The sequence below is a fragment of the Ursus arctos genome, unplaced genomic scaffold (genome assembly GCF_023065955.2).
Source record: "Ursus arctos isolate Adak ecotype North America unplaced genomic scaffold, UrsArc2.0 scaffold_31, whole genome shotgun sequence".
Lineage (NCBI taxonomy): Eukaryota > Metazoa > Chordata > Mammalia > Carnivora > Ursidae > Ursus > Ursus arctos.
Window position 1 is genome coordinate 10,048,441 of NW_026622997.1, and position 18,466 is coordinate 10,066,906.

At 39.6% G+C, this 18,466-nt stretch overlaps 1 protein-coding gene across 3 annotated transcripts in view; it reads left to right on the forward strand.

Moving 5' to 3' along the window:
* Positions 1–18,466, forward strand: part of FARS2 (phenylalanyl-tRNA synthetase 2, mitochondrial) — a 535,745-nt gene that overhangs the window by 195,422 nt on the left and 321,857 nt on the right. For all 3 annotated transcript variants that reach the window (XM_057304896.1, XM_057304897.1, XM_026511427.4), the window contains one exon: positions 2,552–2,683. In XM_057304896.1, coding sequence (XP_057160879.1) covers positions 2,552–2,683 — 132 coding nt within the window. The remainder of the gene's footprint in view (positions 1–2,551; positions 2,684–18,466) is intronic.

Consider the following 18,466-nt stretch of genomic DNA (forward strand, 5'->3'; position numbering starts at 1 on the left):
TGCCTCACACGTTTCTGTTTTCCGGCCGGACTGCCTCTGCAGCTTTTTAAAGATTTTATTTATTTGACAGAGAGACAGCCAGCGAGAGAGGGAACACAAGCAGGGGGAGTGGGAGAGGAAGAAGCAGGCTCATAGAGGAGGAGCCTGATGTGGGGCTCGATCCCATAACACCGGGATCATGCCCTGAGCCGAAGGCAGATGCTTAACCGCTGTGCCACCCAGGCGCCCCCCTCTGCAGCTTTTTAATAAAAATATGGTAGGGGATTATTGGTCCCAAAGATGGACAAACAGAAAGGTGTACTGATACCTTCTTCTCAGAACATAGTGGCAAATATTCACCTGCTCTGCACATAGTGGCTTCCGTACAGAAAAGTCAGAACTGCTCAGGGGACCTGAAGACACTTCTCCAATGGCCTGCAACAGGACCGGCTTTTTCCCCTCTTTAGAAAGACTGTTGGCGAAATCTATTCAGTAACAAGAAGGAAAGAACTAGGGGCACCTGAGTGGCTCAGTCAGTTACACATCTGCCTTCAGCTCAGGTCATGATCTCAGGGTTCTGGAACCGAGCCCAGCGTGGGGCTCCCTATTTAGCGGGGAGTCTGTTTCTTCCTCTCCTTCTGCCCAGCCGTCCCCCGCCCCCTGCTCACGCTCTCTGTCAAGCGCAAACACTGTCTCTCTTAAATAAGTAAATAAATAAAGTCTTAAAAAAAAAAGAAGGAAGAAACTATTGATATGGGAATCATGGGTGAATCTTGTGAATCATGGGTTAATCTTAAAATCATTCTCTTGAGTGGAAGAAGCTGTACCAAAAAAAAAAAGTACATGCTGTATGACTCAATTGTTATAAAATTCTAGGTAATGCAAACTCCTTTGTAGGGACAGAAAGGAGATCTGCAGGTGCCTGGGGATGTGGGGGTGAGGAGAAGAGGTAGGGGCTACAGGCAGGTGGGTAGGGTTACAAAAGGGCACTGAGAAACTTTTGGGGGTGATGCATATGTTAATTATATTGATCGTGGTGACAGTTTCATGGGTGTGTACATGTTGTCAGTGTGTCAGATTGTGCACTGTATTTTATGTGCAGTGTAACGTTTATCTGTGACAGCAGATAATGAGTTAAATGAATTAATTTAGGGGGAGATACGGTATTACTGGTATGACAGAAATCAGTTGTCACTTGGTATAGACAGCAGGTAAGTAGGAAAATAAAGGCAACTAAAATGTTCTTAGAACAATGAAAGGAAAGCCTTCCTTGTCCTTTGTCATCTGGGGCATAGGGAAGGTCCCCCCATGTTTTATGATTCTGTTCCCATGTGCTTTATGATTCTTGAAATATCTTCTTTTGATGGGCAGGGAATTATATTTTAATTGTTAAGAGCGGGAGTTTCGGAGTAGGGCAGACCTGGGTGTGCCCTAGTCATCTGCTCGCTGTGTGCCTTGGGGCAGGACACTTGACCTTTCTAATCATCTTTTTCCGTACCTGTGAAGTGGGCTGACAGAGGCATAGTAAGTCCTCAATAAATGCAAGCAATTTTTGTTATTATTATTTTTTCATTTCACATTCTGATTCCCGCAAGGTTTGAAATGCAGATAGTCTTAGGTGAGAAAAGACAGTATTTTCAATTCATAGGAGGTCATGTTACCATGGAGAAATGGAATCAGGAGCGTTGCTTAAAGAAGAGGAGAAAGATCATTACACAAAGTGACGGGAGCGTGGGCAGGAGACCACAGATGATTTGTCAGCTGCCCACTTTTCTGTGTTCCTCACGGTGGGCATCTTGTTCCACGTGACCTTCTGTCTGCTTTTTCTGCTGTTAGTGACTTCCACTCTTTGCAGGCTTTAATTGTTTTTAATTCATTAGTCTTTTCCTTTGTTAATTAATAATATTGTTTATGAGTGCCATGTTCAAGATTGCTTATTGAGAAATTCATTCTAGCATTTACTTGTTTGTTTAGATGTGTGAATATTTGTCATTCCTCTGTAGAACAAAAAATTGACTTTCCAGATGTTTTCCTTACATTAGGTGATCTTATTTAATTTTTTATTAGTTCTTATAAACTTAATTTAATATATATATACACACACACACACACATATATATATATATATATATATACTTATGGAAGTAAAACTTGATTAGCTTATCCTAAATTGATAGGTAAGTTTGCAGGATATATAGAAAAACTCCTTTTTCTTTAACTCTGAAAAGATAGCATTTTCATTTATAGAACTAGCAGAATCACCTGCTTTCCCATGATCCTGACCTAATTTTTTCCCTCTGCCAGGTGTTTGAAGGGCTTTGACAAGTGATTGATTGGGTTTTAGAGGGTCCTGGAGCTGCACAAAGTGTTTTTCATATTGAAAAAGACATGCCCAGTTTTTCACAAGTTTTAAGATTTATGGCCTCCCCTTAACGTGTTGCAAATGAGTTTGTTTGCTGTTTATTTTACTCAGAATGTCGTAATTGTTGTCCTTAGCCGAAGGGCAAGCTTGATCATAAGGAAGGACAGACTGCCTTTTAACACTCTCTGTTTTTATTTGGCCTCTTTGCAGGACTGGACGTTAGATGGGTAGACTGCTACTTTCCTTTTACTCATCCTTCCTTTGAGATGGAGATCAACTTCCATGGAGAATGGCTTGAAGTGCTTGGCTGTGGGGTGATGGAACAGCAACTGGTAAATTCAGGTAGAAAAGAATCCAAAGTTTTATTTATAGATTCTCGTAAAAAAACTTTCTTCTCCTTTAACTTCATTTTTATAGTCATTTTCATATGCATTTACATGCCCCTGTGGGGATCCCCTCACCATCTTTCTCTCCTCCTCTTGCCCTCCAGACTTATCCCTGACACTTAACTCGAAGAACTTAATTTCTCACATCTAATTTTGCAAAGACTTCTTGTTTTTGGAGATCTTCCTTGTTAACATTTAAGTGTTGGACTTGTACTTCGTAATTTCGTATTTGGTTGTTGTTTTGCGATTGCCCATCGGCATTTGATGCATATCACATGAGTGCAGTTTGTCTTCCAAACTATTTAAGAACAAAGCCAATGTATAATCCTTTCTTGTTCTTATTTCATTTATGATAGTGCCCCAAATTCAAGATATTTCTGAAAATACAACAAAATACAATATAAAAATACTCAGACCTGTAAAGTTGTGTTGTTTGCTGCCCTTGGTGTTGGCAGTGCCACCTGACTGAGGTTAAGTGGGAAAATGAGGCCCCTCATTAAATCCTACCTGTATCTGCAGGTACTTGAGAAAGATCTTTACAGCTCTTCTCTGCAGGACCATCGCTTAATAAAAATGAGTATTTCTAAACTTAATTTCAGAGCTGTCTTCTTTTTTTTAATCACTATCTGAATGTAATTAAAACATATTTTTTCAGAGTGTAAATCGTCCATGGGAAGGCAGTTGGGATTGGGCGTTTGAGCAGGAGCTCACTGCATAAGCAGTAAGGGGAGCGAAACTGACGTGGATTGCACTGCGTCCCTCCCCACTTCCCGCAGTAGGACATTTGCTCTTTGGCCTTGGAGGGCAGTAGCTCCAGGTCAGGGTTGGTCATAGGGCCTCGTGCAGCAGAATGGAGAAGAGCAGCCCCTCTTGGTGACTAAGAAATGTGGAGAGACTGTAGGTAAGGTCATGGGGTTGGAGATTAGCGTTGGAGTGAGACAGAAGAGATGAGGTGGCAGGGAGGTGCAAGATTTGTGGTATCACGCCTGGGAGACCGGAGGCCTGGCTTTCCCTTCTTACTCATAGGTAACCTCTGTCTGCAGGGGCCTGGACTCAGCTCACAGATACCTCTCCATTCTGCCAAGGAAGCCTGGGGCAAAACGTAGTGCAGTGCCAGATGCTTCTTGGTTGGTTTTCACATATTTGAAGATCTGACCTAGAGAAGACGAACAGAGAGGTCGCATTATTAGGGGCTGTGAGTAAAAGCTGTGAGGCTCGGGCCTGGCTGTCTGTCTTAGGTTTTCTGTCAGTTGACAGCTGTGTGTCTTTGGGCAAGTTGAGTCTTAGTTTTCTCATAGTTAAAATGGATGTGATGATACCTTCCTCAAAGTTTCATCGTGAGGATTAATTGAGGTGATACGTGTAACATGCCTGTTAGCACAAGGTCTGGCACACAGTAAATCTTGACTAAAATTAATTGCTGATGTTGTCTTTAATTTTTTCCCCCCAATGGTTAGAGCCATTTATCAACAGAGAGTCCCCTTGAAATATTTAAACAGGCTGTCCTGCCTTTCACAGGAATGATTTCTAACTAACTGGAACTCGATTACCTCTTTGATCTTGTCATCTTAGTACCCATGATTCTAGTTTGAGTGATTTTAGAAGGAAAAAGAAAATTAAGAATAGTAAGAGACAACAGGACAATTAGCCTAATAGGTAATATACCTATTAGGTATACCCCTATAATACACGTCTTAGTAGAAAACACAAAATATTGGAAGCAAACATGTAAGATTTAATCTCTTCCTGAGTAGGAGCTAGTTCCAAATACTTCTGTGGTGTTTTTGTTTGTTTTGTTTTGTTTCTTAGAAGATTTCAAGGAATTCCAGGCTTCCTCCCAGGAGTGTGTGTTGTCAGGGGCCAGAACTGAGCGAGCTGGTCAGGGGTTGATCACTGGGAATTTTGCTTCGTTGTATCTTTTCCAGTATCCTTGATGGTTTTTTATGAGGTTTATCCATACGGTAATTGGCCGAATACAGTTACCTGAAACAGGTTTCCAAGTCATTATTGCACATTAATGAGACTGCTGTTTCCGATTAGATCAGTCATGTCAGGTATTCTTGAAGGAGATGACGAAGGGAAAGAAAAAAAAAATTAAGCAAAATCAAACCAGGACATCTAAGATGCAAGTATGTTTGAAAGGTTCACACTTGTGGTAGAATGTGCTCTGAGTTGGTGGGAAATTGTACAGATAAAATTTAAATTAAATATCTTGCAAGAGAGGGAGACAAGAAACGGAAGAAGAGATGATTTTGTAAAAGGAATTCTGTGTGGGCTTTGCTATTTGAACTTGAAGTTACTGTGACATAGTTCTGCTCTGTGTTCTCAGACTCAGATGTGTTTTGACACCTGGCGTTAAAAAATTTTAAACTGTGTGCGTGGCAATCACTAACCACAGGCATTATTTGTAAGAACAGCTAATTTTCTGTTTTCTGAGTTTCTGTGGCCCTGAGAAAGGCAGACTGTGCACGCCTCATCTCTCTAGTTCCGTTTTGCCACTTCTCTGACATTTCCTTCCCTCCCACCTCCCCCTCCCTTCCCCTGCCTGGTACAATGGAACTTCCGGGGGTGCCTGGGTGGCTTAGTGGGTTATGCATCTGACTCTTGATCTCAGCTCAGGTCTTGAACTCAGGGTCTTGAGTTCAAGCCCTGCGTTGGGCTCCACACTGGGCATGGAGCCTACTTAAAAAAAAAAAAAGTAGAACTTCCAAGAAACACTGAAATTGATGGTTGTAGATGTCCTTCTTTAAAGGTCTCATAGAGGTGTAGGTAAGTGCTGAAGTAACTGGAAGCCAAAGAAGCCCTGATGGGCCAGTGATAGGAGCTGCCACACTTGAGCCCTTCCTATGGGCCCCCACCTCACTGAAGGCTTTAAAGGCTTTCCTCCCTTTAGCCTTGAGAACAAGGCTCCGATGTAGACGCTGGTATTAACCCCATTTACAGAGGCCGAGAAGGTACCAGGCTGTGCTACCCAGCTAGTAAATTATGTGATTTTGAAATGGCTAGAAATCCATTTCAAATAAATGATTGTGTCTAACATAGAATGAAGAAATGAGACCAAATGAAACAAACAACAGCAAACAGAGCTCTCTCTGTTCTGTTTTACTTGTTATGCCTGTAGAAGGGCCCAGCCATCATGTATGTTATCTCCTATGATAGAAGGCATTTAATTAAAAGGGCGAAATTAGATTGCTAATATGAATAGTCAGTGAAAACACTTCATTACACATTTAAGTCAACTATGGCATTGATGTAGTTTTTTGTTTTTGTTTTTCCCCTGGAATAAGATAATGCTCTTCCACATGGCTTATAGAATTTTACTTTATTTCTCCTTCTTTAATTTATAGTGTCTTCACCCTTACTTTCAGACTTCTTAGATTTAGTAATTGCGATGTGGGTGGTGACTGTTGTCGTGATGATTTGATTGTTTTTTTCTTGAGGAGATGTTTCGAGGGCAGTACTGAGTCACGTCCCCGAACACTACACCCTTATTTCCCGTTGGGCTGACTCACTCTGCTAATGTCTTTTCAGGTAATATATGGGGCACAAACATCTAAAACCATCACCGGGGGTGACTGTAGGCTGTGATCGTGCCGGAAAGGAATTTACCATTTATTGAGCCCCTGTGAAATTTAGAAGATTGCACATAGGCCAAGGGATAGAAAAAGCCCTGTAGTGGAAAATAACTTAAAAAAAGAATGGAATCTCTTTCCTTACCTTTTGTTCAAATTTAAAAGTGGCCTCTTTTGGGAAGAACCTTGTAAATATGTACATGAACAGTTTCCAGTTTTAACAGTCTTTCTTTGTTGCTGTTGTTCATTTGTCACATTTTTCTTGAATTCCTTCTAAGGCTGTAGAAAAGCGAAATAAGCATTGTCTTTGCCTTTGGGAATAGCACAGCATACAAAGACATACAGAGAAGTGATTACAATACGGTGTGGTAATAAGTATTTGTAACGGAGGTACAGTGGGCAGAATGGGGAGGATGGAGAGAGTGGAGAAGATTTTGCCAAGGCCTTGTTCTGGTTGCTACATTCAGGATGGAATGCTGGAAATATGGGTATTTGAAGTGTATGTCCCAAATAAGTTAGGTTCCTGTTTGCAAGGAGTTGTGGACTTTATATACTTTGCTTGCATGTCCAGGTGGCATACCTAATGCTTCTTTTCCTATGTGAGTGAAAATCTATTTCCAGTCTGTTCCTCTCGTTGGTAGCCAATCTCTGCAGCCTCTACACACACTTGTGACATTCAGTGTTATTAATCTAAGTTGGTGAACTTTTAGATGGCATCAACCAAGATGTGTGCCTGTACCAGGCATGTTATTATATACAGGCAGACTTGCCATTCACCTGCTCAGCATCTTTTGTGTGTAAGGCACTGTGCTAGCCAAAGAGGAAGACACAAAAACTGTAAGATATGACATCTCCCTATAAAACGTGGAGTGTAGGAGGGAAGACGAGACTATATAATTAGAGCTGGTAACATAAGTGCCTTTCATGAGATGGAGCTCTGGGAGTTGTAAAGAGGAAACTACGTCCGTCAGTTACATCAGTGCAGGTGTCAGAAAGGAGGTGGCATTTGAACTGGGCCTTGAGCAGTGGTTCTCAATATGTGCCTGGTAATCACCTGGCGAGTCTCCTTAAAATGTCTGTTTGCATCAGGTTCCGTAGGTCTGGAATGAGGACTGAGATATGCATTTTAAACAAATACCCTAGATAATTCTTGTGACTGGTCAGACCTTGCTTTGAAAACCCTGTTTTTAAGTTGAATATTTTCCCCAGTTTTATTGGGGTATAATTGAAGTGTAATGAACTATGAATATTTAAACTATACAGTTTGTTCCATTTTTGACATATGTATATACCCAAGAAACCATAGCAACCATCAGGATAATAAACCTTTCCATCACCAGCCAAAGTTGCCTTGTGCCCTTTTGGTAATCTGTCCTTCCCTCCATCCCGTCACTGGTCTACCTCTGTCATTATAGATTAGTTTGGATTTTCCAGAGTTTTATATAAGTGGAATCATTTTGCTTCTTTCCCTGAGCATAATGATTTTTGAGATTAATCCATGTTATTGTGCATATTGACCAAGGTTGTATGCCTCATTCATTCCTCTTTGTTTTGAGTATTGTTTTATTGTATAGATATACCCCAATTTGATTATCTGTTCACTTGGTGATGGACATTTAGGTTGTTCCCACTTTTGGCTATTGCAAATAAAGCTGCTATGAATATTTGTATAAAAGTCTTGGTGTGCCTATGTATTTCCATTTCCTTTGAGAAGAAACTTAAGAGTGGAATGTTCTAGAAATGTCAAATAGATCAATGTAATTGAATAGTGTTCAGCTCTTTTATGTTTACTGATTTTTTTTTTCTTTTTGGTCCTAATGTTCTATCAATTTCCCAGAAAAGAGTGTTAACATTTTCTACTATGATTATGGTCTTGTCTGTTTGCTCTTTTATTCTATCAATTTTTCTTCATGTGTTTTGAAGCTATATCATTAGATGTATATGCTTTTATAACTCTTAACGTCTTCTGCACGAATTGCCCCTTTTATCATTATGAAATATCATCTTTATCTCTGATACTTTTCTTTTTCTTGAAGTCTGTTTTATTTATGTTAAAATAGGCACTCTGGCCTCACCCTGTGTTCTCAGTCACCTTCATGTTGTTATGGTACATGTATTATGTCTGTCTACATTGAACACCTCACCAGTGTTAAGAGTTTTTGCTTTAAAAAGTCATATGCATTTTAAAGAACGTAACAGACTATAGTTTTCTATTTTCCTAACTGTTTGCAATTTCTCTTGCTCTTCTTTCATTCCTGAGGATGCATGTTTCCTTCAGGTATTTTTTCCTTTTGGTATGGAAAACTTCCCTTGGCATGTCGTACAGAACATGTGTACAGAAATTACAGAATTTCTTAGTGCTCCTTTATCTGAGAAGGTCTTTACTTACCCCTTACCATGAAGGATATTTTTATTGAGAATAGAATTCTGGATTGGCAGACCTTTTTCCTCAACAATGTAAAGGTGTTGTTCCATTGTCTTCTCCCTCTACAGCTTCTGTAGAGAAACGCAGAAACATTTCAGTCAGTATTCACCGGTCTATAATGTATTGTCTTTCTTTAGCTACTTTCAGGATTTTTTTCTTCACCTTTGGTTTTCCGTAGTTTGATTTTGATGGATCTAGGTGTGGTTTCCTTGGAGTTTATGTGTTTTCAGGTTCACTGAGCTTGAATCTTTGAATTTATGTTTTTCACTTGTTTTGATAAGTTTCTGGTCATTATTTCTTCAGATCACTTTTCTGTCTCAATCTCTTCTTCCTCCCCTTCTAGAACTCAAATTATACCCATGTTAGATCTTTTGATTTTATCCCAGAAGATCCCAAGACTCTGCTCACTTTTTTCTATCCTTTGCTGTTTTTCATACTAGATAATTTCTGTTGATCCATGTTCACGTTCCTGTATCACTTCCACTTAGCTGCCTTGGTCATCAAATATATTTTTTATTTCAGATTATTGTTATTATTTTTTAGTTTTAAAATTTTTGTTTTTCAAATTTATTTATTGGTTCTTATTTCTCTGCTGCGAGTTCGTATATTTTCATTCCTATCAATTGTGTTTTTCTTTACCTCAACATCTGGGTCACATCAAGAATGAATTCTGTTTAGAATTGATCACATTTTCCTGGTTCTTTGTCAGATAACTCTGGATTGGATGCTGAACCTTATAAATCATCAGTTGTGTGTCCTCCGTCCTGTTTTAATCCTGTGATAACTACTGATATTTTATTTTTGCAGATCGTCACCTGGCGAGGTTTAGGCCTTGGTTCTGACTTGCTTCCTGTGGGCAGTGGTTCAGATCTCAGTGAAGGTCTCAGCTCTGCTGATCCGTGTCCTTCCTGCACACGTGTGCTTTAGGGGTTACTCTGCAGCTTGTGTGAGTGGTTCCAGTCTCGTTCAGTTTTCTCAGCTTTTGCTGTGCTGGCTAGGCGTGCGCTGCGCATGTGCAGCTCAGGGGTTAGGCTGATGCTTGTGTAGGTAGAGTTAGGGCATCCCCTCCTGGGCTCTCTCTGCTTCAGCTCACGGAGCCCTTTGCCTACGTACAGAAGGACAGGACTGTCTTCCAGTCTCAGCTGCCTGTGATGCTGTGCAGCTCTGCACCCGGGGCCCACCTTTGGGAGAAACAAACAAAGATGAAATTCGTCCTATGTAGGTTGTTTTTCCAAGTTTTGACTTTAAATCAAAATTTGTCTGTTTACTTTTCATAGTGCTCTTTTAGTTTTTCTGTGTGTGTGTGTGTGTGTACTTGTCCAGGAATTTAAGTTGTAATGAGAATGAGTCATAGAGGGCTCATACCCCATAATGGGGCCAAACTCTAGTTTGGGTTGTGAAGACACCCCAGGTACAAGGGTAATTGCATGACATAACCATGTGGTGCTGGAAAAGTGTGAGTGGATTGGCTCCACTTGTATATTTAATCCATTGACTTTATTTATTTTTTTAAAAAAAGATTTTATTTATTTATTCAAGAGCGAGAGAGCACACGTGTGCACATGCACATCAGCAGGGGGAGGGGCAGAGGGGGAGGGAAAGGGGAAGAATCTCAGGCAGACTCTGCACTGAGCATGGAGCCCAATGCAGGGCTCTGAGATCATGACCTGAGCCACAACTAAGAGTCAGTCGCTTAACTGACTGAGCCATCTAGGTGCCCCTAATCCATCAACTTTATTAGTCAAAATTAAACACAGTGAATTTTTGAAGGAAAACAACCGAGACCATCTAAGATCTGGCAAACTTTGGCTCTTTCCCTTCCTTCCTCTCTCTCTCCCTATTCTTTCTCCCTCCCTCCCCTCCTTTCCTTCATCCTCCTAACTAGCCTCCCTTCTTTTAAGTCAGTCTTGGCCTTGCTAGTGCCCTTTCAGAAAAGCAAGCAAATATCTATCAGCCCCGTGTATATGTGTTGCTTTGTAGTTCCTCCTAGTGACATATTTTCAAGCTGTCAGAATAGAGATGTCTGCTCAAATATTTACTTAGCCTTTGTCCTTTTTCCCTTTTCAAAATGTATAAGATGGTGAGATTTTTTTCCCTGACATAAAAGCAATCTGTAAGCATTGAAAAAATTAAGAAAATAAATATAAAAAAAGAAAATGAAAGCAATTCAAATGTTACCCATGTAAAACTTTAAAAATATGCATGTATGTAATTATTAACTATACCCATATGAAAACATCGTATGTAATTTAGAAAACTAGAACCATCCTTTGAATTTTTTTGTATTATGCTTTTTCACAAGCTTGACATGAGTCTTTTTTCATAATTTCAAATATCTACCTACATCATCATTGTTAGTGGTTGCACGGCTATTGTGGATGAGTCTTTTGGCCATTTATGTATCGATAGGTTGTTGATATGCATGTCCTTGCGTACTTGCCATAGCATTTCTCTGGGATAAGTCTGTAGAACAGGAATTACTGGCTTTTTCCCCTCTTAGGTTTATGAGGTGTGTTGCCAGATACACACTGGAAAAAAGCAGTATTTGCGAGTACCTCTGTTCCCACACCCTTACCACCACTAAACACTACCAGTATCTTTACTCTTTGCACATAAGAGGGGAAAATCTTGTGCTGGTGTTGTTTAAATTTCCTTTTCTCTGGTTACGAGAGTGGTTTAGGGTGTTTCCAGAAGTTATGGGCTCAGTCTGTTTTCTAATGGCGCTTGAAAGGAGGATAGAACATATGCTGTATCCTTTTTATTCTCCCACCTCAAATTATACCTTTATTCACATCATTGTGTTCTTAACATGGACACTTTCTGTTTTTTTTTTTTTTTTTTAAGATTTTTAATTTATTTATTAGACAGAGATAGAGACAGCCAGCGAGAGAGGGAACACAAGCAGGGGGAGTGGGAGAGGAAGAAGCAGGCTCATAGCGGAGGAGCCTGACGTGGGGCTCGATCCAATAACGCCGGGATCACGCCCTGAGCCGAAGGCAGACGCTTAACCGCTGTGCCACCCAGGCGCCCCTGGACACTTTCTGTTTTACTGAGAACATCTAAACCACCCTAAGTGAGCTCTCAGTTCCTCCTCTTTGCCAGGGCTGGGCGGCATTGGCTCTGGGTTCTGTGCCCACAGTCCCTTAGAATCCAATTCACTGGTTTCCTCCCCCAAGCCCCTGACATCGCTTGTCCTGTTTTCCTGCTACATCTTTTCTCTTCTAGTCATTCATTTTTAAAAATTTGTTTGTTTAAATAATTTATTGAGATGAAATCCACATAGCACCAGATTAATATTTTAAAGTGAACAATTTAGTGACATTTAGTACACATACAATGTTGTCCAGTCACTACCTCTATCTCGTTCTCTGCGATTTTCATTACTCCACTCCTCTTACCTGCTAAGCAGTTCCTCCCCCTTTCCTCCCCCAAGCCCCTGACAACAACAATCATTGTTCTGTGTCTGGATTTATTTATTATGGTTTCATATAAATGGATCGTACAATATGTGACCTCTTGGGTCTGACTTCCTTTACTTAGCACAGTGTCTTGGAGGTACATCCACCGTGTACCAGATATCAGTACTGCAGTCCTTTTAATGGGTGAATATTTCCATTGGGTCCACATACCACCATTTTTTAATGCATTCATCTGTTGATGGGCGTTTGGGCTATTTCCATATTTTGGCTATTGCGTATAATGCTGCTATGAACATGTGTGTACATGTATTTGAGTCATTGTTTTTAGCTTATTTGGGTATATACTAGGAGTGGAATTGCTGGGTCATATAATAATTCTGTGTTTAACTTTTTGAGGAAGTACCAAATTGTTTCCCACAGTGGCTAAACCATTTTACATCCCCGCCAGCAATATATGAGGATTCTGTTTTTCCACTTCCTTGCTTGTTATATCTGTTTGCCTGGTATTGTTTTGTTTTGTTTTATAGTCATTGTAGTAGGTAAGAAGCAGTACCTCATTGTGGTTTTGATTTTTATTTCCCTAATGACCAATAATGTTAAACATCTTTTTTTTTTTTGTATATCTTCTTTAGAAAAGTGTCTAAGTTCTTGCTCATTTTAAAAATTGGATCGTTTGTCTTTTTGTTGCTGAGTTTGTAAGAAGTCTTTATATATTCTGGATGCTAGACCTTTATCAGATGTATGATTTGTAAATATTTTCTCCAGTTCTGTAGGTTCTCTTTTTGTTTCTTGATAATATCCTTTGAAGTGCAAAATTTTTAGATTTTAATGAAGTGCAATTTATCTGTTCTTTTTCTTTTGCACCTGCTTTTGGTGTCATAACTAAGACTCTATGGTCAAATCTAAGGTCAAGAAGATGTACCCTTATGTTTTCTTCTAAGACTTTTGTGGTTTGGGCTCTTCTGTTTAGGCCATTGATCCATTTTGTGTTAATTTGTGTATATGATGTGAGGTGGAGGCCCATCTTTGTTCTTTTGCATGTGGATATCCAGCTGTTCCAGCACCATTTGTTGAAGAAACTATTCCTTCGCCATTGAAAGCTCTTGGCAGCTCTGTCAAAAATCAGTTGACCATAGATATGTTGGTTTATTTCTGAATTCTCAGTTCTATTCTGTTGTTCTATGTTTCTGTCCTCATCCCAGTATCACAGTGTTTTGAGTCCCCTAGCTTTGCGGTAAGTTTTAGAATTGGAAAGTGTAAGTCTTCTTCCAACTTGGTTCTTCATCTGTTCATTCTTTACTCTTTACTGTGAACATACTGAAGTGTAATTTTTTTTTAAAGTTATTTTTTTCTTGGGGCGCCTGGGTGGCACAGCGGTTAAGCGCCTGCCTTCGGCTCAGGGCGTGATCCTGGTGTTATGGGATCGAGCCCCACATCAGGCTCTTCCGCTATGAGCCTGCTTCTTCCTTCCCACTTCCCCTGCTTGTGTTCCCTCTCTCGCTGGCTGTCTCTATCTCTGTCGAATAAATAAATAAAATCTTTAAAAAAATAAATAAATAAAAATAAAGTTATTTTTTTCTTAAGATTTTTTTCATTGACGTACTTTATCCTTATACTTTGTCTGCTCGTTTCTCTGTCTGTATCTATCTGTATTCCAGTCCTTTATTTTATCTATCAGTCCACTATTCACTGCCTTGCTTAAGAGATAGAGGATATTATACGGTTGAACCCCCGTGTATCCTTTTTTGTTAGTTTCTTCCCTCTTTCCCTCCCTCCTGTGAGCAATCACTATTTTGAATTTTGTGTTATTACCTTGATTTTCATTATAGATTTATTATGTACATTGTAAAAACAGGCTAACTTTCACTGGTTTTTATTATTTACAAATGGACTCATGCCATTCTTTTATGATTTCACGTTTTCATGTAGCATTGTGAAGTTCATCTGTGTGGTCATGTGTCGAATTTTAGTTCAGTCACTTTTTTCACTACTTAAATTCTGTTGGATGAACATGCCATGGTTTATTCATCTGGTTAATGGGCATTTGATTATTTCCAATTTTTTTTGCTGTCACAAATGCTATGGCTGAACATTCTTGTACATCCTATTTGTCTAGGTGTAAGAGCTTGTCTTAGGTATATTTTATTTAGCAGTGGATTTGCTAAGTTAATGAACAACTTTAGCTTTTTTGGTCATTACACAATCGTTCCCAAGAGCAGTTGGGCCAATTTACACCACCTGGGCCTTTGTGTGAAAGTTCTTGTTGCTCTGTATCCTCTTCAACGCTTGACCTCGTTCATGTTATTTTACTGCTCTGGTGGCCTTAAAATAGTAACTCATTATCATTTTGTTTGCACTTATCTGATTACTTTAAGATTGAACATATTTTTATATATTTATTTAACACTCAAAGTTTTTCTTTTCATTTCGGAATAGGGCTCACTTTTCTGTTCATCTCTTTTTTTAATTGATTGGTAGGAATTCTTTATTTTGAATGCTAATCATTTGTTATTTTTCTGTATTAACAATTGTATTCTCTAGGTGGCTTGTCTTTCTTTTCTATTTTTCAGTTGCTCTTTCATAAATGGAATATATGTTTTTCTTACTCTAGTAACTTTAGGTTTCTTTATATAACATCATTTTCCAAAAAAGTCACTTCGTCAGGGAGTGTGAGTGGGTGTAAGTTGACAGGTTCCATAAAGATAACCCTTCTGCTTGTCATGCTTGATTCTGGTGGTTTAAGTCTCTGATGTTATTGCTCTATCATTCATATTTTCAGCATGGGGATTCTAAATATTTAATGACTTTCAAACATCTACGTTCTCTCTCCTAATGTTCTGTCAGATTTGGTCCCACCCCCCTGTGACAGTTTCTCTCGCTGGGAAGGTATGCTCTAGGATGCACTCGTTTGACTAGGGAACGTAGCTTGGAGCTTGCTTGGGGACTCCAGTTATACTACTTTGTACAGAATTTGACTAGTTTCCTGGTATACTTTTTAGTTCTCTCTAACCCTGTTTAGAATCCAAGTCACCCCCTTCAATATTCCTGTTATTGCAATGAAAATAAAGGTTTTGGTAACTTGATTTCAAGTTGTGGTATGTGTACATTTCTGATATTTTTGCAGCTGTGGTAATATGTACTCCATACTGTCTGTGGCATAATTTCTTTTTCTTTTTTTTTTCTCTTCTTTTTCTTTTCTTTTCTTTTATTGTTTAGAGAGAGGGAGAGAGAGAAAGAGGCAGAGGCAGAAGGAGAGGGAGAGAGAAAATCTTAAGCAGGCTCCATGCTGGAGTATGGAGGCTTGATCCCACTACCCTGAGATCATGACCTGAGCCAAAATCAAGAGTCAGACGCCTAACCAACTGTGCCACCTGGGCGCCCCATTTTGTTGTTTTTGGTTTTGTTTGGGAGGGGGAGATAATTTCTATATGTAGGAGACTTCTGGATAGCAGAGAATCTGCCCTGTGCAGTGTTTTCAGTGTGTAAGGGCTTCTGTATTTGGCAGATATGAAGCACTTGTCATTTAATTTCCCCAGCCCTTCTCCCATTGGATGTGGACTGAATTTTTCCATTTTCAGCTTTTTTTTTTTCTTCTGTTTTTTCTCCCATTCCTGAAACAGTAACCCCTATAAGACAATTCGGCCATTAGCTTTTAATGCTGATAGAATAGTTTAGAATTTCCCAATAAGGGGTTTGGATTAGAAAGAAATGGAGATTTGACAAGTTTAGATTGTTGCAAATGGTCATTTCATTAGACTCTATTATTATTCCCCGTTTGTCCCCCCTTCCCTGTATGCATACACTTTGCCCCCATGACTTTGAAGCACTTCCCACTGTGGGAGGAGTAGGTTTTTCAGCCCTGTTGATTTTTTGGGTTGGTCATGTGACTGCTTTGGCTAAAGGGATATTAGCAGATGTGATATGAAAAGAGGATGAAATGTCCTCCACAGTTGGTTTTGCCCTTTTTTGCTTCCCCCCTTTTTGATGAGATATACCTGCATAGCCTGCTTGCTCTAGAACAGTAAGAAGCATGTAGAGTGGAGCTGAAGCCCAGCCCAGTCTGGCCTCCCTGAGCGCCGGTCAAGCCCCAGCTGCATAGATGCGTGGTTGTGGTTGTACACCACAGGTTTGTACGCTGAGATTGTGCAGTGGTTTGTCCATCCGCAGTAGCTGGCTGATAAGATGTACATTGTGGTTGTTCTGTGTGTTTTTTTCTCAGTTTATGCAGGGCTCATAGGTACTTAAGATTCTTCCGATACATTTCACAGGATTGACTTATTTCTCAAGTTTTCCTTACCACCTCCCTTTTTAACTTAGTGAGAAAGATGGTTGAAAAGGCTTGAGTCTTTCTACCCATCCCCTTGCTCTGAAGCCATTGCAGTTGTTTCCTAGTATTTTAGTGTATGCTGTGGTGGTTTCCTAAACCAGACAGGGATTAGGGGTGGGATTTATCTGGAAAATTCTCCCCAGGGGATTTTTAAAAAATGCTACTGACATGGAGGATTGCGTGTGTGCGTGTCTGTGCGTGTGAGCATGTGTGTGCACACCTGTGTATATGTACACATTCTCATTATAACCTTTTTAAAGTTTTAGTGCTAGGTGTCTGACTTCAATCAGTCTCAGGTGAAAAGTCTGAGATCACTAGAATGTAAGCCTCATGACAGCAGGAAATTTTTTGGTTTTGACCACCATTGTATTTCCGGTTCCTAGAACAATGCCTAGCACATGGTAGACGCTCAATATACATATTATGAAATTAACGATGGGGATTGAGTGGGTGGACCCCTCCTTCTTCATCCTGATGTTAATTGTTCTTTCTCCAGGCTTACTGAAACAATAAAGTGTGGAGGGAAACCACCCTATTTTCCCAGCCCAGATCCTGGCCTGTCTGTTCTCAGCTGCACAGTCTAGTCCCTAAATTAACAGAAAGATGCAGTGGAAGGTGCAGGGCTTCAGAGAGAAGATCTGCCTATAGTCAGTCCTGGCCACTTGTTGCTCCACAAATTTTGGGCAGGTCCTGAGGGTCTGTTTCTTCATCTATAAACTGATGAAGAAACAGATGATATAAACTCCTTAGATTTCTTTTTAGCTCTCAGATCCTATGTTTTGGTCTCTTAAACAAGCCAGAGATTTTTAATATTAGTAAAACCCACAGGGAATTGTGCTTTGTTTCATAGCACCACATGGAAAATTGCAAACAGCAGGACTTTGGTGTATATGGTTGGTTAATCAGGTTTCTTCCCCACACCCCCTTAAAGAAACTCTCAGAGTTAAAGAAAAAAAAAAGGAATTCTCATATAATTGAATTTTGTTTAAACTATTTATGAAACTCTTGCTTCATGGGATCACCGCAGCTTTGCAGGCAGGTAGCGATGTGCTCCTCAATGGCTCAATTTTATTTTCTCCCTTGCAAAAAGGCAATTTAGAAGGTTAGGAATTATTTATGGTACTGTGGGGATAAACACAATCTGCTAAGTTATTTTTCTTATATCTTTTTTTTTTTTTTAAAGATTTGTTTCTGTAATTTAGGTTAGAAGCAGTATCTTCATAAAATAGCCCTGTAATATCCACGGGTAAAATGAAGTAATGTCATTAGGCAAAATTTATACCAGATTTTCAAATTTTTTTTTTTAATTGACATAATTCAGGATTTTGTCAAATGTAACATTTCTCAAAGTGTATGACATAGAACACTGGGTATTCTTAGGTTTCATACAGGAAAAGTTTTGCTATTCAACTAGGTATGGAAATTAACGAGTTGACAACGTCCTATAGCTCTCTTTAGCAGAGAGCATCTCTGAGCTAGGAAGAGCTAGCTCCATGCAAGGATAGAGTGAGCAACATTTCCAAACTTAATTGATCACAGAATCTCTTTATGAAATGAACCCTTTTGTGGAATGTGTTCTAAGAAGGACACTTAAGGAAATCTTGTCCGTTTGTTACCTGGGGTTGACAGCAAACTAGGAGGCTAATAAAAGTGTGCTGGGGGGAAGTAATGACAAAGTATGGTAAGATATTCTTTGTAATTTTACCTTGAGGAGTGTCTTCAATATGAAGGAAAGCAGCTGATGTTAGCATACATAATTTAGAACATTCATTTAGCATTTTACACTGTTCGTCTGTGGAGCCCTGGGAATTGAGGGGTTTAGGGCTTTGAAGGCATTAGGAAGGAAGAGCTCTCGAAATCCATTATTTGATACTTCCATTTATTAGAATCAGCCTTCCTTCTCTCTGTCCATTCCTTCAGCAAACACTTATTACGTATCTGAGTGGCAGGCACCATGGTAGGTGTTGCAGATAAAGAGATCATTTCTGCCTTCGAG